General features: G+C 44.9%; 1 protein-coding gene across 5 annotated transcripts in view; it reads left to right on the top strand.

Annotated features, from left to right (window-relative positions):
• Positions 1-22,500, top strand: part of LOC135091795 (FERM domain-containing protein 4A-like) — a 149,902-nt gene that overhangs the window by 60,880 nt on the left and 66,522 nt on the right. For all 5 annotated transcript variants that reach the window (XM_063989775.1, XM_063989767.1, XM_063989802.1 and 2 more), the window contains one exon: positions 10,761-10,845. In XM_063989775.1, coding sequence (XP_063845845.1) covers positions 10,761-10,845 — 85 coding nt within the window. The remainder of the gene's footprint in view (positions 1-10,760; positions 10,846-22,500) is intronic.

Genomic DNA, 22,500 nt, shown 5'->3' with positions numbered 1-22,500 from the left:
GATCTCTTCATAGGATTACGAAAGAAAAGAAAAGAAAAGAAAGAGCTTAAACACACACACACACACACACACACACACACACACACACACACACACACACACACACACACACACACACACACACACACACACACACACACACACACACACACACACACACACACACACACACACACACACACACACACATACTTGTCGTCTTATTTTATTCTTGCCCACCTCATCCTTTCTCACCTGGCTGCTCCTCACCTAGCGTCCCCCCCCATTCTCTCTCTCTCTCTCTCTCTCTCTCTCTCTCTCTCTCTCTCTCTCTCTCTCTCTCTCTCTCTCTCTCTCTCTCTCTCTCTCTCTCTCTCTCTCTCTCTCTCTCTCTCTCTCTCTCTCTGAAATATCATTGCCGTTTTTAATTACATGTGGTGATATTTCTTTCACACCACTAAGTTTCATGTGCATATTATTATTTTTTTTTTCCCTGATGCAATATTATATACATCCCGTTCACTTGGTATTTTTCCTCATCTGAGTCCCGCCCATCCATCCCTCTACCACAATGATGACACTCCTATTTTCAGAAGTTTTGTGTGTGTGTGTGTGTGTGTGTGTGTGTGTGTGCTGATTAGAGAGCCACGAGGAAACTGTGTGTGATATGTGAAGGTGTGTGCTGTGTGATGTGTGTGTGCCTGATTCAGAGAGAAGGGGGGATGATGTAATGTCTTATTTGGTTATGTATTCACCCATGCTTGTGTGGCATTTTTTTTTTTTTTTTTATTATTATTTATTCATTATTTTTTTTTTTACAATTTTTTTTTCTGTTCGTGTCTGTTTGTTTATTTGTCTGTCTGTCGTTCCGTTTGTTTGTCTCTCTTTAGGTCTGTGTTCATGTCTGTATCTGTTTCTCGTTCTGTTTGTTTATTTGTTTGTAGTGTGTGTGTGTGTGTGTGTGTGTGTGTGTGTGTGTGTGTGTGTGTGTGTGTGTGTGTGTGTGTGTGTGTTATTTATCTATCTCTCCGCCTGTTTACTAAATATATCAAAGCCTTAATAAGCAAATTTGGCTGAAATTTCGAAAAAAAAAAAGTAAACATTCTAAGCTAATGAACAACGGATTAAATTCTCAGTTTGATCCGGATAATATGTGAGAGGTTTCAAAATGTGTCCAAGCTCCTCTCCTTCCCAAGACTTCCCCGAGGCAGGCGTGTGGTCGGGGAGGATGTGTTTTTGGGGTAGAAATCGGTGGAGTATTTTTGTAAGTCTACGGGAAATGTTTGCCTGTTTTCGTGGTGTTTGGCGCTTTGAAGGTTGTTGTTGTTGCTGATGATGTTATTGTTTGTTTATTTTATTTATTTTTCATTTTGACAAGCGTACATTAGTGTCTTTTTTGGCTTCATATTTTACTTCGCGCTACAACAACAACAACAACAACAACAACAACAACAAGAACAACAACACGTCTTGGTGACACTGACAGCACTCACCATGCAGGCTCTCCTCTTATCACATCGCCACTCAATTTGAACCACTCAGTCTCCGGGGCACTCGTAAACTCATCACGCTGTGCTCACATCATCCAGGGACAGGTACTGGACGGTCAGCCTCTCTCGACGCTGGAGGAGTGCATGAGTTTGGTTGAATTTGGAGGGATACCTAAGTTTACCTGACTTTACGTAGATTACTGACGGAGGGATACCTGAGTTTACATGACTTTACGTGGATGAGTAGCTGAGTGATACCTGAATTTATCTGGATGGCTTTGGAGGAGCATGAGTTTATCTGATGTTCATTTCCGTCCACCTGGCGCTGCCCACCTAACCAAGACTGACTGGAGGAATTCGTGTTAATCCACTTTCTCCCTGAAATTGTGGAGTTTCCTTTTAGAGTATTTACCTAAACCAGAAACTTCAGTGTTGGGTAATTGTGGCTGTTACAAGATTACCTTTATGCACCAGGTGTTCCTCGTCACATTAGAGCTTTCATATCAAATTAGCAGGTGTGTATTATTTAGACTATTATTACCGTACGTGTGTTGGGTTTATGTAAATTGTCTGTTATTCACACGATTATTTCCACTCGCGGTGCACGGCCAATTTCCCGAGCCTAGCGTGCCGGGGGAGGGAGCTGCCGTGCCTCCCCGGGGTTTAGAGGCGCGTCGTGCCTGGCTGGCTGTGTGGCTGCTGCCGCCGTCTGTGCACCGCTGCATTGTGATTATGTAATTTTTAATGTTTTGTCGAATACTTCCACTTCACACCTTGTTGAGGAGTGGGGAGGTGGTGGCGTCTGTAAGCCATCCACACACCATGACATTGTTATTAGCGGCTTCATTGAGTGTGGCTTAGTCTGAATACCACAAGAGGATTATAAAATCATTTAGTTTCTCGTCCACTACACTTATACGCCTGTTTATTCTGATCAACAGTTTATGAGTTTATGGAGTTTGTAATAATTTCATTCTCTGCAGTAACTGATGTGGTAAGCATTGCTGAGGATTTTATTAATGATCATATAAACGCGGCGGGCTAGAATTGCCTGGCACTGTGCCATGCAAAGCCTACTGACGCTCAACAGAGGTGATCACAGCCACCCATATGCTTGTATACACGCGCGTGTTCTGCTTCAGTGACATGGTCTCCTCTTGCAATGGTTACATGGCCACACTGGAAAGGAGCAAAGGAGGTTAATACTGTGTTTTCTAGAATACGAAACCACTTGAATGACTAGCAGAAAAAAATAATTCCCTTAAAAATTGTAGATGATAAAAATATTTAGCAGTGAAAGAGTTAACATGATATTGAACGCCATCGCCGGAAATTCAACATTGGAGACACCGAAGCGCGTCCTCTGTAACACGTAACAAGCGCCTCGTTACTGCGTATGTTTGTGTTGATTCCTTTGTGTGCCGCTGCCGCCCTCGCTGCCCCGCAGGTGTGTCGCCGTGCGGGGGAATGATCGAGCCGCTAATGAGCACAACACCCGGGGCACAATCACTCCCTCGTGCTTGTCGGCGTGTTGGTGAAACAGCAAAGTTATTACAAGGCTGTGTACGAGTTGTGGTGAGTTATTACTCCGAGCTAGTTAGTGTGAGTGTTGAGTCTGGGTCCTATTCTTGCTGACGATGCACAGTTCTTGTTAACTTATCACCAGAATCACGCAAAGCAACTATTAAACATTAATAACTTTGCTCCCTCACCACGACTGTTTTTCAAAGTCACAGATTATATTAGGTTTCCACGAGTGTTTCTCCTGTTAATATGTGGAAATTTCGTTAATCCGTCGTTAGAACCATAAGAAAAATATCGTTTAAAACCCGTGCAGCTTAAACTAGAGGCTCTTGAATGTAGTGGAGGTGCGGCGCAGAAGTGTTTCTGAATATGGTCCTTTTTATCATCTGTCTCTCTCTCTCTCTCTCTCTCTCTCTCTCTCTCTCTCTCTCTCTCTCTCTCTCTCTCTCTCTCTCTCTCTCTCTCTCTCTCCCCCTCTTTACTCATTTCCCGCTTTTCCATTCCTCTCCCTTGCATCACGACACTTCATCACTTCTACGAATCTCTCTCTCTCTCTCTCTCTCTCTCTCTCTCTCTCTCTCTCTCTCTCTCTCTCTCTCTCTCTCTCTCTCTCTCTCTCTCTCTCTCTCTCTCTCTCTCTCTCTCTCTCTCTCTCTCTCTCTCTCTCTCTCTCTCTCTCTCTCTCTCTCTCTCTCTCTCTCTCTCTCTCTCTCTCTCTCTCTCTCTCTCTCTCTCTCTCTCTCTCTCTCTCACACACACACACACACACACACACACACACACACACACACACACACACACACACACACACACACACACACACACACACACACACACACACACACACACACACACACACACACACACACACACACACACACACACACACACACACACACACACACACACACACACACACACACACACACACACACACACACACACACACACACACACACACACACACACACACACACACACACACACACACACACACACACACACACACACACACACACACACACACACACACACACACACACACACACACACACACACACACACACACACACACACACACACACACACACACACACACACACACACACACACACACACACACACACACACACACACACACACACACACACACACACACACACACACACACACACACACACACACACACACACACACACACACACACACACACACACACACACACACACACACACACACACACACACACACACACACACACACACACACACACACACACACACACACACACACACACACACACACACACACACACACACACACACACACACACACACACACACACACACACACACACACACACACACACACACACACACACACACACACACACACACACACACACACACACACACACACACACACACACACACACACACACACACACACACACACACACACACACACACACACACACACACACACACACACACACACACACACACACACACACACACACACACACACACACACACACACACACACACACACACACACACACACACACACACACACACACACACACACACACACACACACACACACACACACACACACACACACACACACACACACACACACACACACACACACACACACACACACACACACACACACACACACACACACACACACACACACACACACACACACACACACACACACACACACACACACACACACACACACACACACACACACACACACACACACACACACACACACACACACACACACACACACACACACACACACACACATCCCTGCTTTAGTCTAAGGCCGGTATTATTAAACATTTCGTTATCTCTCCTCTCACATCTAACAGGTTGTAATGAAAATTGTTAGAATGTTTAAAAGTTGGTTTGCGTAATTCTGGTGATAGATTAACAAGAATTCTGCATCGTCAACAAGAATAGTGCCCTTGAGAACCCTAGTAATAATATCTAGGGTTTTTAAAAGATCGGCCTGATGAGATGATAAAGTATTAGCTGTGATTATAGAAAAATAGAGGACACAAAACCACACTCATCATCTCTGTGGCCTTTGAAAATCGCCCTGATAAGAGAAGAGAGCATTGGAAGTGTTGAGAGAGCAGTGTTGAGGTACAGAAGTCTCAGTACACTGGAAGCCTCACCCCACAACACGTAGCATGTAAGTACTGGCCCGGGCATCCATCCATCACCCTCGCGAGGCCACAACAACGCGTCCAGATTCTGTTCCTCTGCCACAATTGCTGAGCTAACTTCCTCCCTCTGTTACCGTTTCCTTCCGCCCCAGGTATGCGTAGAGGTACTGCTGTCACGGGAGGGTTTTTTTCTTTTCTTTTTTTTTCTCTCTTTCTCGCTTTTATTCTTGTTTATCTGTTGTTTTGATTTATTTTTAGTGTTCTTTTTTTATATTCAGGTACTTATTCTCTTTTTTCCTTCTTTTCTCTTTTCTCTTTTCTTTTTACTTCTTTTCTTTTCTTTTCTCTTCCCTTCTTTTCTCTTCTCTTCTCTTCTCTTCTCTTCTCTTCTCTTCTCTTCCCTTCCCTTCCCTTCTCTTCCCTTCCCTTCCCTTCCCTTCCCTTCCCTTCCCTTCCCTTCCCCCTCTTTTGTCTTCTCTTCTCTTTTCTTCTCTTCTCTTCTCTTCTCTTCTTTTCTCTTCTCTTCTCTTCTCTCCTCTCCTCTCTTCCCTTTCCTTCCTTTCCCTTCTTTCCTCTCCTTTTCTCTCCCCTCCCCTCCTCTCCTCTCCTCTCCTCTCCTCTCCTCTCCTCTCCTCTCCTCTCCTCTCCTCTCCTCTCTTCTGTCCTCCCATTAACTGTGTGTGTGTGTGTGTGTGTGTGTGTGTGTGTGTGTGTGTGTGTGTGTGTGTGTGTGTGTGTGTGTGTGTGTGTGTGTGTGTGTGTGTGTGTGTGTGTGTGTGTGTGTGTGTGTGTATTATCACCTCCCTGATTGATTACCTTCCTGTCCATCTATCTGTCTGTCTGCCTGCCTGTCACTCACCCCTTACACGACTGCCATAATCGCATTGGTAAACCCTCACGGTGATTGACGGGCTGGGTGTGTTTCAACTTGTACAGGTCAACAGCAGAGTGACGTGTGTTATTTAGAGATTGATTGATTGCTGTGACTCTTATGTATTGTTGTAATTGTTTTGGTGTTTATTTATTTATTTATTTTGTCTGTTATTTCTTTCTTTATTTGACTGTTTATTTGCTTGTTTGTTCATTTATTTATTTCGATCTTACTAGAAATTCCTGTCATTGTTGTTGTTGTTGTTGTTGTTGTTGTTGTTGTTGTTGTTGTTGATTTTGTTGATTGTGTTGTTGTTGTTGATTTTGCTGTTGCTGTTGTTGTTGTTGTTGTTGTTGTTGTTGTTGTTGCTGTTGTTTGTTTCTTATTGTTTTGATTAGTTACCGTGTATTCCTATCTTTATCTAACGTGTCATGTCTTCTTATCTTAATTTCCTTAATAATTTTCCCCAAATGATTTCTTCCTCAATGTTATTTTTTTCTTTTACTGAATATTCTTATCCTTATTTAATTTATTTCATTTATTCATGCCTTATTGTTGTTTGCATTTAATCTTATCTTTTCTTATTAAATTACTTAGATATTCGACTTAACGTGTGTGTGTGTGTGTGTGTGTGTGTGTGTGTGTGTGTGTGTGTGTGTGTGTGTGTGTGTGTGTGTGTGTGTGTGTGTGTGTGTGTGTGTGTGTGTGTGTGTGTGTGTGTGTGTGTGTGTGTGTGTGTGTGTGTGTGTGTGTATCTGGATCCTACTGCTGCTGCTGTTCCTGTTAATGATGCTACAAATGCTACTTTATAGAGGAGGGCGAATATTCACTCACATATAGCTGGCGTCGTAATAGGGAACAAGCTACCACCACCACCACCACCACCACCACCACCACCACAATACCCACTGGCCCGGAGACCTCAATGTGTATGCAAATAACTTCCTGTAATTTGCATACTTAGTAACTGTAAGCTTCGTGCAATTAGCGTCGGTGGTAGCGCGGCGGGTCGTTAGGCCTAGAGAGATTTGTATTGTGAGGCTGGGAGAGAGAGAGAGAGAGAGAGAGAGAGAGAGAGAGAGAGAGAGAGAGAGAGAGAGAGAGAGAGAGAGAGAGAGAGAGAGGCGTCTAATCTTGACTAATTAGTTTTAAAGGCTGTTTTCATGATTTTAGTCTTGTTTTGGTAAGGATTACTCACGTGCTACCAAAGAAAGAGGGAGAGAAAAAAAAAACACCCATAAGAACACAATTAATCATCTCTGTGCCCTTTGGAAATAACCTTAGGAAATGACCAATGCGTTTCAGAATACAGGGATACAATACCACAATAACCTGTACTCAGACTCAGTCCTGCACTCGCCAGTCTCCAGCCGCCGAAATACAGAACGCCTCTTCCCTTTGTTTACCTCCTGGGGCACAGCACAACACAAATCCGGCCCGTGAAAGCCGCTCCGCCTCGTGCACCAGGCAGTAATGTGTTCCCGCGTGGGCTGGACAGACTGAACAGACATTTGGTATTTGGTATTATCAGAAACCAGTGCCCCACCTCACCGCCTCCACTCAGTCCCGGGTCACTGGTTTTGTCATGCACACGTTCCCGCAAATCGTGACTGAACGCTGTCCCTCATGCTTGTCCGGGAGGTTACCAGCATGTAATGTCTCGCCTTGTGATGGTCTTTCATACTAGTGCAGGGATCGGGTAAAGCTTTAATTACTTGGATGAAAAGTGTGTGTAAGGCGATGGAGGTGTGTGAGAACGGCTGCAGGGTGGCTGAAGCTGGCAAAGGTGTGGCGTGGACAGGATGTTGGCTCATATGAAGGTGTGTGAGAGCGGCTGCAGGGTGGCTGAAGCAGGGAAGGTGTAGCGTGGACAGGATGGAGGCTCAAATGCAGGTCCAGCGAGGGTTTTAGTGTGGAGTGTTGCCGAGGAGCCATCACATGCAGGGAAGGGCGCGGAGGCAGGATGGCAGGCAGTAAATCATTGCAAAGCAGCCTTGGTGATGCGAATCTAATGCGGGAGCGTAGTGTTCCTTCACGTCCTGCCAGTGTAAATAACTTCCTTGAATGTGTCCCAGACGCTTAGCATGAGACGCTTATCCTCTCTTGAGACAGACTTGATGATTGGTTCACTAAGGAAAAGGATCGCATGCACGTAGACAGAAAGACAAACAGGCAGACAGACAGACAGACAGACAGATAAATAAATTATTAAATGAGTAATAATAATAATAATAATAATAATAATAATAATAATAATAATAATAATAATGATAATAATAGTATTGAATTGATAATCATTTATAGGAAAGCCTCCCGTCTGTTCAGAGAGAGAGAGAGAGAGAGAGAGAGAGAGAGAGAGAGAGAGAGAGAGAGAGAGAGAGAGAGAGAGTTCCTTGATGTACCAGAATGTGCAGTGTCGTTGCGTCACTGCTTGGTAAATCTTCACAACCCTCACATAATCCTTCTCGTCCACTCACTCTCGTCTGCTGCACGACGATGAGCGAGCAACGAGGCACAGCGAGGCACAGCGCGGCCCACTTAGACGCCTCCAATGCGACACATACGCATCCACCCAGCTCTCACGGACTCTTTCACGTCTTGGGATTCGCAGGATGGTTACTTGTAAAGCCACACTGTCCTGTCATCCTGTGGGGGCGTGGCCGTGTGATGGGTGGGTCACTTGAGCGCCGCCACCCCCGGCAGTGCTGAAGGGCGAGGCAGTGGCCAGCCGGACAGGAAACCGTTGGGTGTGGACATTCGATATTGAATTGTTGGAGGGAAGGCGGCCGTTAAGCTACATTTTGCATCCCTTTATTCACTGCATCCCTTTATTTATGCATTCTTTTATCACTGCATCTCTATCTCTACACCCCTTTATCTCTCCATCCCTTTTATCTCTGCGTCCCTTTATCTCTGCATTAGCCTTCCTTAACCAGCTCACTGCCTGACTAATTTCACCCCTATAACCGCTTACAACTTTTCAGTGCATAGTTTTGGTAATAGTCTCCAAAACAGTTATGTTGTATAGAAAGGATACAAATAATTCCTTTCTCTTCTCTTCTGTGCCCACATGCAAATTATTTTATTTATTTTTCATTTATTTACTTTTTTTCGTTTTTTTACGGAGCTCTGAGCGTTAACAGAAGAAAATTACCAAGGCAGTGTAAGGGCTAACCATTCCAATATCACAACTTCAGTTTCATTATATTTTACGAGACACCAGTGGATTTTCATCAGCCTCCTTAAAAGCTATTTCAGCATCACAGCGTCAGTTTCATGACATTTTTTTAAACCACAAGGGATTTCATCAACCTTCCCTAACCATTTCAGTACCACGCCGTCAATTACATTATATTCTAGAAGCCACTGCAGGATTTTGTCAAGTTAAGGATCGTACTTTTTCGTTATCTGAGAGAGAGAGAGAGAGAGAGAGAGAGAGAGAGAGAGAGAGAGAGAGAGAGAGAGAGAGAGAGAGAGAGAGAGAGAGAGAGAGAGAATGAATGCATAAACCACCCTATGTACAGTATGTAGCTAACTGTTCACGCCCCCTCCTCATTCTCCTCCCCCATTTCTTTTCCCCCTCCCCCCCCAAGTGCTTCCCGGTCCATTAGAACATTACCATAACAAGACTCCCGCGCGGCTCCGGTGTGCCCTGCATGAGTCTAATGGATCCGTGTAAGGGCGGCCGTCATGGTAGTGTGTGTCGCCCCTAGCTAAGCAGCTCCCCACCACCACCACCACCACCACCACCACCTGCCTAATTTACGTCTTCATCAGCCTCTTTCCCTTGCCCCCCCCCCTCTCTCTCTCTCTCTCTCTCTCTCTCTCTCTCTCTCTCTCTCTCTCTCTCTCTCTCTCTCTCTCTGCTCATTAACGACATCAGATTTTACTTTATAAGTCTGAAAACCTTGAAAAAATCTATCATATTTAGAGAGAGAGAGAGAGAGAGAGAGAGAGAGAGAGAGAGAGAGAGAGAGAGAGAGAGAGCCACACACACACACACACACACACACACACACACACACACACACACACACACACACACACACACACACACACACACACACACACACACAGACAGATAAACAGGAGGAAAAGAAGAGAAAATGGAACCGAAAAAGAAGTATATATATATATATATATATATAAAATTACTCCCGGGGCGGCCCACCCAGGGGAAGGACCGTCCATCTCGCGCCCTTTTGTCCGCAGATCGCTGGAAAGTAAACACTCCCCCCACTCTCCCTGCCTCTCCCTTCCTCTCCCCTCCTGTCCTCCTCTTCTTGACACTCCCCCCGTCCCATCCCCTCCCCTATGCCTCTGACACGCTGCTGAGTGACAAGTTAAGAGCTGATAATGGAAGGCGCTTTGTGTATGTGTGCGTGTGAGAGAGAGAGAGAGAGAGAGAGAGAGAGAGAGAGAGAGAGAGAGAGAGAGAGAGAGAGAGAGAGAGAGAGAGAGAGAGAGAGAGAGAGAATAAAAAGCAGTTGTGTTTGATAATTAATCTTTTTCAGTACCATTTTTTTTTACCCATAATCCCTTACCACTTTTCAGACATTTTCATGACTTTCTTCTTTTCGATGCTTATAATTTTTTTACATACATTTGATTTTAGCATAGTGAATTGTTGCATATGGCAGTGAAAGGGTTAAGTATGTGTCATTGTGTCATTCGTAACGTGTCATAACCTCGTGTCTTGTCTCCCCTTCAGGTACTACGTCGAGTCCATCCTTCAGCTTCAGGGTTCCCAGACAGTGGAGCTCTTCTACCAGCAGGCCCGGAGTCTCGTCTATAAGGTAAGGAAGCACACAGGTCCCTTCTAAGAGTATGTCCCCTAAATACTTTACTGCGTCCTGGAAAATTAATTAAAGATGAAAGTATTTTTATTTTTATTTATTTTTTATTTATTTATCTTTATTATTATTATTATTTTTTTTTTTTTATCGAGGAAATTACTGTGTCGTTGCAGTACCCGATGTGAAAAATGCTGCTTAAGTTGCGTCTCCAGTGAATGAAGAGAAGACACGTGATAAATAGATATACTTACTTACAGATAGATACATAGACAGGTATTTCATCACCCACAGGTTACGGGAGATCGTATAATTCCAGTGACTAGCGTGCTCCAACAAATCACTCACACACCAAGCACATTAAAGACAACTGAAGCACGAGAAACACAAAAGACACACACAATAAAAAATAAATAAATAAATAAAAAATAACACGTAAGGTATATAGACAAACGAACATACGGAACATCACACACACACACACACACACACACACACACACACACACACACACACACACCACACACACACACACACACACCCAGAAGCGATAGACTAATCAAATACCAAACCACAATTTTCGCACCTCTGCCCCGACCACCCTTGAGCACGGAAGCAACACCCAGCGGCCACACTCATTCAGTCACGGAGGCGCCAAGGGAAACCTCCATTCACCCCTCACACCTCACACCATTCACCCTCACCCCGTTCATTCCGATCCTCACAAACATTTCACTCCGGCGGTTCACCTTCCCATACACAGCGAGATTAAGCTACGCTGTGTTAGGGATCAGCTGACTCAGGTAAACAAAGCCTCCCGGATCAGCTGATTGACGTAAACAGAGGAAAGGAAGCATGAATGAAGCGCTCCCTTCCTCTTCCCTTCATCCTCTTTCCCGCCCCGCCCCGTCCCGCCCCGAAAATGCGTGTCATTGTTCTCCGTGACCCGCCGGACGCATTCCTCTGCCCCGCCCCGCCAAGTGCACCACCGCGACCCTTCTCGACCCGCGCATACCTGAGTTAATTAGCGACATACACCTGTACACCTTGTTTGGGAAATGGTCATATAGTGGTTTAAATTCTACTATCAAGAAGTGTTTATTGCAAGGTCACACTTACGTCTGTGTTCAGAAACGCTTTGCCCTCTCACCACGACTGTTTTCCAAGGCCACAGAGATGATTAGCCGGGTTCTCAAGAGTGTTTTTTTCGGTTGATAATGTAGAAACCTCGTTAATGTGTCACTACAACCATAAAAATCCCTTAAAATATGTGTAACTTCAATTAGAGCCTTTGGAATACCAGTGGAGGTTGCATAGAAGTGTTTCAGAATGTTATCCTTACACACACACACACACACACACACACACACACACACACACACACACACACACACACACACACACACACACACACACACACACACACACACTGATGAACGTTTTGATCTGCCCGCTGAAGAAGTGAGTCATGGCGCGGCGGAGGCAACACGTTTCACAGGGTTAAGTGTGACGACCTACTTTTGAGGTGCTTGGGAAGGAGGAAGTGCGTGAGGCGGGGCGCATGACACACACACACACACACACACACACACACACACACACACACACACACACACACACACACACACACACACACACACACACACACACACACACACACACACACACACACACACACACACACACACACACACACACACACACACACATGACATGCTTTGCCCTCGTCAGTTGCTGGTAACCTTAGTCTGCTGATCTCTCTCTCTCTCTCTCTCTCTCTCTCTCTCTCTCTCTCTCTCTCTCTCTCTCTCTCTCTCTCTCTCTCTCTCTCTCTCTCTCTCTCTCTCTCTCTCTCTCTCTCTCTCCACACTGAAGCGTTAACTCAGATTCACTAAACAAAAGAGAAACGCACTTTATGATGCAACTTAGATAAACAAACAAATAAGTAAATAAATAAAACGAAAATGATACAAAGTTGAAGCTATGAAGAAGCCAACGGTGTAAGTCTGTAGTTCCTGATATGTCGTGCAGTAGTGATGAGCAATGAATGTAGCAAGACAGGCCGAAATGATATTGTTTTTTTTTTTCTTTCTTTCCTTTCTTACTGGTTAATAAATTCAGTGTTGTATTTTATTATTGATTTTTTCTCTCTCTCTCTCTCTCTTCCAGTCGTAATTATGAGTACCATCAGATACGTTTGTGTATACTCGCCATGTAACACCAGCGAGACAAATGACCGTGCTACAGTGCAAATAACCGCTCAGTACAAGAATACGTGTATGTCCACAAGACAGTGTAACGTGGCTGTGTCTTGTGTTGCGTTTAGAGGAAACCTTCGCTCCTCAACAACTACCAATTTTTCCTCCATTACTAAACTTGAACCATCCTCACCTTTAAAACGATGCTCGCCTTACTTAAAACACACCCACTGCTGAGATACCCTACGTCAAAATGCGCAAATGAAAAGGAGTGAAAAAAAAAATCACACATACACAACACACAAAGAGAGAAAGAAAAAAAAAAAAAAAAGGTAGCAAGAGAGAGCATGACAGGAAGGTTTCATATATCACCTTGATGGAATAGATGAATTGGCTACATACCCTTAACTGAAGGGGAGAGGGAAGGGGAAAGATGGAGAGAATGTAGAGGAGGGGTGGAGAGAGGAGGGTGGCTTGCTAACGCTGTACAGTGTGGGCCCAACATGGCAGGCAGGAGGCAGGAGGCAGGAGGGGAGGGAGGGATGGATGGACTTGCGGGGATGGACGGGCGGTCAGAGGCTGTCAGGATCTGCTTCTGTTTCTTATTATTCTTGTCCTGGTTCTCCTTTTGGGCCTCAATCATCCTTCGTCTCCTTCACGCCGCCACGCCCTCGACGCAGCAGCAGGGAGGGCGCTGTGATGTGGTGGCATGCAGCTCCCACAACCACATACTCACGCCGCCTCATTCCCACACACACACACACACACACACACACACACACACACACACACACACACACACAGATCGCTGGTTCACACCCGTAGGACTACACTCACGCCCGTATCATCACGCCCACACCCAGCGGCGACCACCCAGCCTGCGCGTCGCTGATGAATGGCTGGAGGTCTTGGGTGACAGTGGGAGGGGCGCCCTAGTCATGCCTGGGGGCGCTGCGGAACGGGAGAGGAGGGAGATGAGAGAGAAAGGGTATCTATGGTCTCTCTCTCTCTCTCTCTCTCTCTCTCTCTCTCTCTCTCTCTCTCTCTCTCTCTCTCTCTCTCTCTCTCTCTCTCTCTGAGGGCGCCACACCTCGTTCTCGGTCGCTAGAGCCTTTTACGTGTGCCCTCGCGAGGCTTCAAGGGAGGGCGAGGCTCAACAGGGCTGGGCGAGGCTGGAAGGGTGTTTACTGGGCTTGTATTGAAAGCTTACTGATCCCCTTCATATACACGAACCTAGGTAGGCAAGGGCTATTAAGAGAAGTAATGAAATGCCTGCTCAGTTACCGCTAGTGAAAATAATAGGGAGTGATTCTAATTATAACTTACCCATAATTCTTCCCTCACCTGTATTACTTCTGCTTCCTTACCTGCTAATTACCGTACCTCCGCCCATGACCCACTTCTGCTGTTCACCTGTCTCTCATCCACCACCCACCTGTGTTAATTAGAAGCCCATTTACCTGTACGCACCCATCATCTCACCTGTCTTCACTCCGCCGCCCACACACTCACTGGTTACTGGTGTTTAGGTCGCCCCCATCTTCCACCTTTACCTTTTACCTTTCATCCTTCCACCTGTACTGTTATGATCTTCCACTCTCCCACACTGCGCTCTGTTACTTTTTTTTTTTTTCCATGCAGTGTCTTTTTATTTATTTGTTTGTTTTTGTTTGTTTGTTTGTTTGTTTGTTTGTTTTGCTTACTGAATGATTACTTGACTGATTGATTTAGTGACTGCTTGTTTGTTTACTTATTTACTGACTGGGTGAGTGATTTACTGATCGACTTTTTTATTTTTGTTTGTTTGCTGACTGGTATTATCTGATTGACTGACTGACTGACTGACTGACTGACGGACCAACTGACTGACACTATTCTTAATTACGTATACACTTGCCGTCTTGCTTATTGACTGGATAACTAACTGACTGACTTACAAACTGACTGGCTGACTGACTAGTAGAGATACAAATTGACTAAGTGACCAACTGACTAACGTACTCGCTAGCTTGTCTGTTGCCTGACTGATGAATACTGTGCCTGCCTACTAACCTGACTGACTGACTGACTCTCTATTACTACCACTTGTCAATCCAATCCTCTCGTTACCTACGTTTTTGACACAGAATTTAGCACTTTCTGAATACTCTAATTTCAATACCAAGCCAACATTTACAACCTTTCCTTATCACAACCTCTTCACGTCCCACCCTGCCCCGCCCCTCTCTCTCTTCCTCTCTCTCTCTTTCTCTTTCTCAGCCCCGGGGAAGGCGAGTCTCACACACTGAAACAAAAGAAGAACGAGGCAATTGAATTTTTTGCTCCCTCAATTATCTTTTTACTACGTGATTATCCAAGATTGTCATCGGCCATTTTAATTAGCATTTAGGTTTTAATTATTTTTTCGTGTTTCTTGGTCTGCCCATTAAGCTGTTTTATGGCCTCTCTCTCTCTCTCTCTCTCTCTCTCTCTCTCTCTCTCTCTCTCTCTCTCTCTCTCTCTCTCTCTCTCTCTCTCTCTCTCTCTCTCTCTCTCTCTCTCTCTCTCTCTCTAAATTCGTCTAAATTTTACGTTCAGTTGGGCTTAATTTAGGTTTCTTTTATCTGCCAATCCTCCTCCTCCTCCTCCTCCTCCTCCTCCTCCTCCTCCTCCTCCTCCTCCTCCTCCTCCTCCTCCTCCTCCTCCTCGGAATTCCTTCCTCCAAATCTTTCCTTTCTTTCTCTCATTCCAGTGGCGGCGCCATTCATCTCTTTCTCTCTTTCTCTCCCCAAGTTTCCTTCTTTCCTTTTTCCACTTTCTCTCCACCATCCACTTGTCTATCTCCTCCATCTTCTATCATTCCTCCATCTCTCCTCTACTCACCCATCTTGTCTCCTTTTCAACTCCTCCTCCTTCTCCTCCTCTTTTTCCTCCTCCTCCTTTTCCTATTCACAGGTGGAGCTTTTCTTTCCCTCCCCCTCCTCCTCCTCCACCTTTCCTTCGTGTACTCATGGTCAGCTAATCGTTCGGGATTCGAATGGGGGGGGGGGTGCAGGGAGAGGGGGTCAGTGTTCAGGATCGGTCCTTCACCCTCTCTCTCTCTCTCTCTCTCTCTCTCTCTCTCTCTCTCTCTCTCTCTCTCTCTCTCTCTCTCTCTCTCTCTCTCTCTCTCTCTCTCTCTCTCTCTCTCTCTCTCTCTCTCTCTCTCTCTCTCTCTCTCTCTGATGCTGCAGACTAATACTATAATACAAGGAAGAGGAAAGATGTTTTCTTTCTGTCTTCCACGCCACCGTCACGTCGTGCTGCTAGCGGTGCTCCTCCTGACGCCGTAAAGATGAAGGTAGCGTAGTTACTCTTCAGGTGTACGTGTTGATTTTTCTTTTCTTTTTTTTATTGTATATGAGGAAGTGGATGTGGGAATTTTCTTCTTCTTCTTCTTCTTCTTCTTTTCACACGTCACGTTGGCTTACCGCTGATGCTCTTCTTAATGCTGTAAAGATGGAGGTGGTTGATTCATCCCTTGTTTTGCATAGCTTTTTATTTTTTTTTTTATTTATTTATTTATTATATATATTTTTTTTTTTTCATACGAGGAAATGGATGAGTTTTTTTTCACGCATCTGTCATTTGTGTTATTTCCATACGACAGTGCTTCTTTTTTACGGGTATTATTTTTACATTACACTACAAAGAATAAGGTGTTTTTTTTATACTATATTGTTGATTCATTGCTTCAAAAGGTTACTCACAAGGGAAAGTTGAGGATTTTATATTTTTTTCTATTATCTTTTTTACCGAGACATGTTAGGTACATTTTTTTTTTTTTCATACACTGCAAAAAATACCGTTCTTTTTTTTTATACCTTATGTCGATCGATTCATTGCTTCAAAAAACTTACACACAGGAAAGACGATGAGGATTATTATTATTTTCTCCTGTGTATTCTGAGACAGTTTAGGTACATATCTTTTTCCATACATTAAAAAAGGTAGGTACTTTTTAACCACATTGCGTCGACTCAGTACTTCACAAAACTCAGACACAGGAAAGAAGATGAGGATTTCATTTTTTTTTTATTATTTTTTCCCTCCCAAGACACGTTAAGTACATTTTTCCAAACACTACAAAAGAATAACATAAGTACTTTTTAACCACATTCCGTCGATTCGGTGCTTCAAAAACTCACACGCAGAAAAGAAGAATGCGATTTTAATATTTTCCATTCATCTTTTACTCACCTTTCACTCTCAAGCAACACAAAGCAACTTCAGATTCTCTTACGCCACAACCACTGCCGGCTGAGTGACGCTGGAGAGGGCTGGGGGAGGGGGGAGTGGTGGCAACGGGAGGGTCGCTGGCCGCCCATTCAAGCTAGTCATTGGTGGTGGTGGTGGTGGTGGTGTAGGGACAGGGTCTTCGTGTGAGTGTGGTACCTGAGGGCATGGCTACTGGCGGGCTCAAGGGCGTGGTGGTGGTGGTGGTGGTGGTGGTGAGATGAGTAATAATAATTGGGGTGGTGATAGTAAGAGTAGTAATAGTGGTGGTGTTGGTGGTGAGGGTAGTAGAAGCATAATGATGGTGGTGGTGATGGTGGTGGTAATAGTAGTAGCAGTAGTAGTTGCTGTTATGGTAGTGATGTGTTTAGTAGTAGTAGTAGTAGTAGTAGTAGTAGTGGTAGTGGTGGTGGTGAGGGTGGTAGTAGTAGTAGTAGTAGTAGTAGTGATGGTGGTGGTGGTAACTACGGCCATTGACTCTGCGATGACTGAGCTTGTGTTTACCGTAGCAGCAGTGGTGTTGACGATCGTGACGGCGATGGTGGCGGTGGTGGTGGTGGTGGAGCGTCACGGTGACCGGCGAGGATGATGAAAGTGATTGTGGCGATAGAAGTTTCCACGTTCTCTGTCCCGCGCTCTCTGGGATTGATGGTAACGGTTGTGGCGGTGATGGTGGTGGTGTTGATGGTGTTGGCGGGAATGGTGTGGGCTAATGATGGAGCAGACAGGAGGATGTGATAGAAGTAGTGGTGATGGTATACTTGTAGTTGTGAAATGCTTGGGTCAATGTTGCTGTTATTTTTTAGGAATGATTTGGAGCGCCTCAAGAGCAACAGGGGATAACACAAAGAAACACAAAGGAAGAACGAAACATCAACAGCCCTTACAAATATACAAGCTACACTAACTATTCCAAAACGAGGAAATAGTAACAGATCCAGGATAGTAAAGGCGAAGGCTCCCTCACGTTCATGACAGGTATTAATTGGCCGAAAGATATCCAGGTGTGTCTAAGTACAGGTTCCAGTGAAGGCAGGCAGACAGTGATAGACAGGCTGACGACCGCAGGCTTCATGGGAGACGGGAGGGAGGGAGGGAGTGTTTGGGGCCAAGGAACTGTTGTGAAAGATAGCACGTCATGTATTTGTCACCACACCGCACACATTTGTCATCACGGAAAGTTGGGTGGTGGTAGTGGTAGTAGTGGTGGTGGTGACGGTGATGGTTGTGACGGTGACGGTGGTGGTGGTGGTAATAGTAGTAATAACACCACTTCACACAAAGGTGTAAAAACGTATATTGTTATAGTGGACAACACACACACACACACACACACACACACACACACACACACACACACACACACACACACACACACACACACACACACACACACACACACACACACACACACACACACACACACACACACACATTCCTCACCTGCCGGCCCACACAGGGATTAATTAACGCCAGGTAATAGCCGGTAATAACTCCATCGGTCCTGGGAGGGGGGAGGAAGTGGAGGATGAGGAGAAATAGGTGGGGCGGGGGGTGTTGATGAGTAATGTATGAAGGGAGGTAAAATTAAGAGTAACCGAGAAGAAAGGAGGGCTGGGAGAGAAGGGAAGGGAGGAAGGGGATGAAGAGAAGGGTGAGGGAGACACTGTAAGGAAAAAGGTGAAGGGAAGTGACTGGAAGGAGCTTGTTGTGGAAAATTTTGAATCTCCCGCCTCTCCTTTGTCTCTCTGCTTCCCTCTAGTTCCCTCCAGTGCCCTCCCTCCACCTGCCGCAGCGTCCATCCTTCCCTTATAAGTCTGCCTTGCTTCTCCGCGTCTACTCCCACGCCCGCCGCCTCCCCCGCGCCAGGCTGTGGGCGGCGAGGGGGTCAGGGGGTCACAGGGCGGCAGCATCAGGTGTACTGTTGCCTCGTACGCCAGGTGGCCGTCTTCCGGTTGCTCGCCTCCCCGCTCGTGTAGCCACGACCTGATGATGATGATGGTGATGATGATGATGATGATGATGATGATGCTTCTCTTGTAACTGGGTTTATTGCTGCTGCAGCTACTACTACTGTAATAACATCAGCAACTACTATTTCTACTACTACTACTACTACTACTACTACTACTACTACTACTACTACTACCAAAATTATAGTGGTAGTAGTAGTAGTAGTAGTTGTAGTAGTAGTAGTAGCAGTAGTAGTAGTAGTAGTAGTAGTAGTAGTAGTAGTAGTAGTAGTAGTAGTAGTAGTAGTAGAAGCTGCATTTTCATCACACCCAAAGCAGAAAAAAAAAAAAAACTAACAAACAAAACAATATGCCTCTACTTTCAATTTCTAAAGAATCAGACCAGTTTCCCGAAGAGAGGAGGAGGAGGAGGAGGAGGAGGAGGAGGAGGAGGAGTGGGACTAGGAGGAGGAGGAAGAGGAATCCCCAGCCCTCATCCTTGGTCCCTCTTTTGGTAAGGTATACAACACGCAGGAAATACAAGAAAATGCAGCGACACGTGTTCCCAAAGGGCCGTGTCTCAGGAAATGTTTACTGTACAGTGATCCAGAATGAACAAGAAGGGGCCACCTGTCTCCTGTATTGGGTTGTGATTCTCGTATAGATGTACGTACAGTGGTCGCGGGCAGCAGGCGAGTGACCTAACACGCTTACCGCCATTGTGTTTAGCATTATCTTGAGTCCTAACTTCTTTTTATTGCTTTTTGACGTTTTTTTTTTTTTCTATCCGGTCTTAAGATTTATTGATTCATTTATTGTTAATGTTAGTTACTATTATCATTGTCTTAAAAATGACACTTTTTTTATTTCGTTTTCTATGTAATCTCATCGAATCTTTACATTTTTTTTTTTTTCTTTCTTTACTCGGATTTCAGTTTTATAAGTCTTTTTTTCTCACTATCATCTTCGTTAATTAATGTGTTTCCCTTTCCCTGTATTAAAACAACTTACTTTTTTTTTTCTTTCAAAAGTTTATTTTTTCCCCCTCGTTATCTGATCCAACTTTACCCAACTTTTTTTCTTCAGTTCGGTTTTGTTAGTTTTTTCCCACTATTATTATCGTTAACATTACGTAATTTCTGTGTTTTCCCCTCCCTAATCTCTTCACTATTACCACCACCACCACCACCACCACCACCATCACAGCGCTGCCCTATCTCTTTCATTAGTAGTTAGTTTGGAGTAGTGTAATCAGACAACATGGACAGGGCTTGATTGATGGTTTGTTGCTGTTTATTACCCCTCGTATTCCTCTGTAATCCTTTGTGACACTGTAATTACCGTCAGTCCCACATTTATGACTAAACTTGTGTCATTTTCTTCAGCACACGTACCTAACACTACCTGTCATTACCTAACCAACCATGGCAGACTTGAACATAACTTAATTCCACGTACTGTAACATATTGTCTTCCTAATCTAACATAATAATATATCATAGCTCTATAACCTAAGGCAATATCACACGTTCCTAACCTATTATAACATAGCATAAACAAACATGCCTTCCTAACATTACACAGCATCTCTTTTTAAAACTAACCTAACCTATCCCAGTCTGTCTAACTTGACCCAACAAAACCTAACTTCTTTACCTCACTCAGCATAGCATACCTTCCTAACTTAACCTAACCTATCGCTCTAACCTAACCTAACTTAATTTACCATCCTAACTTAACTCAGCATACCATACACCTTCCTAACCTAACATAACATACCTTTCTAACCATCCTAACACCTTCCTAACCTAACTTAACCAAACTTAACATGCTTTTCTAACCATCCTAACCTAACTCGGCACACCTAACACCTTCCCAACCTAACTTAACATAAATTAGCATTCCTTCCTATTAAAAATGCATCTCATACCTCCTCCTCCTCCTCCTCCTCCTCCTCTTCCTCTTCCTCTTCCTCCTCCTCCTCCTCCTCCTCCTCCTCCTCCTCCTCCTCCTCCTCCTCCTCCTCCTCCTCCTCCTCCTCCTCCTCCTCCTCACCCCCCTACTCCAACATGCCTCCGATTGTTTCCCATCCTTATATGGTGGAGGTCGACGCCCCCCTACAATAAGTGGCTGGACATACGATCACCCCCTCACCCCGCCCAGCTGCAGTTCTCACCCCCCTTACCCCTCCCTCTCCCTCTCTCCTCCCTCTCTCTCACTCACCCCTTTCTCCTCACCACCCCTCTCCCCTCCCTTCGCCTCCTCGTTTCTCCTTCACGACAGTTGTGTCCCCCACTCCTCCATTCCCTCCCTCTCACACACGCACACGCACGCACGCATGCACGCACATGTTGTCATTAGATTGGACATGATTACAAATGACAGTAATGATGACTGTTGAAAAGAGAGAGAGAGAGAGAGAGAGAGAGAGAGAGAGAGAGAGAGAGAGAGAGAGAGAGAGAGAGAGAGAGAGAGAGAGAGAGAGAGAGAGAGATTCACACACAAAGGACACATGATGACAGTTCAGGAAGTAAAGAAAAAAAGATAAATAATAAAAGATAAAAAAGGAAAGGACAAGATAAAAAATAAGAATAAACTGAGGCAGAGGAAGGATTGAAAAAAAGAAGAAGGAAAAACACACACAAAATACCTACAGGGGAAGAGAAGAAGAAAAAGGAGGAGGAGCAGGCAAAAAAGGAGGAGGTAAACGAGGAGAATGAGGAAGAGGAGAAGAAGAGAATAAAGAGGAGGAGATAAAGGGGAAGAAGAAGGAGCAGGAGGCAAACGAAAAAATAAAGAGGAGAAGAAGAAGAAGGTGGTAAAGGAGAAGAAAGAGAAGAAGAAGAAGGTTAAGAAGAAAATAATGAGAATGAGGAGGAGGAGGAGAAGAAGGAGGAAGAGAAGACAAAAAAAAAGTCGAAGAAGAAGGAAGATAAAAAACAGAAGAAGAAGAAGAAGAAGAAGAAGAAGAAGAAGAAGCAGATGACATAAAGCAAGAGAAAGAGAAAGAGAATGAGGAGGAGGAGGAGGAGGAGGTTAATAGAAGGGCGAGATGTGAGCGAGTCCGCCTCCACGGGTTTGCTTGCCTGCACTCCTCCCGCAGCAGGAAAGCAGGCAGGGAGGAAGAGAGACTGCCATGGAAACCTTCTGCGTCCTTCTGCGTGAGTCCTGCCGTGCCTTGCGAATTGTAGGACTCCGGGTGACAGGTCCTGTAGCTTTCCTGACTCGCTAGGAATGTGTGTGTGTGTGTGTGT

This window comes from Scylla paramamosain, chromosome 3 (assembly GCF_035594125.1).
Source record: "Scylla paramamosain isolate STU-SP2022 chromosome 3, ASM3559412v1, whole genome shotgun sequence".
Taxonomy (NCBI): domain Eukaryota; kingdom Metazoa; phylum Arthropoda; class Malacostraca; order Decapoda; family Portunidae; genus Scylla; species Scylla paramamosain.
This window is presented reverse-complemented; position numbering and strand designations above follow the sequence as displayed.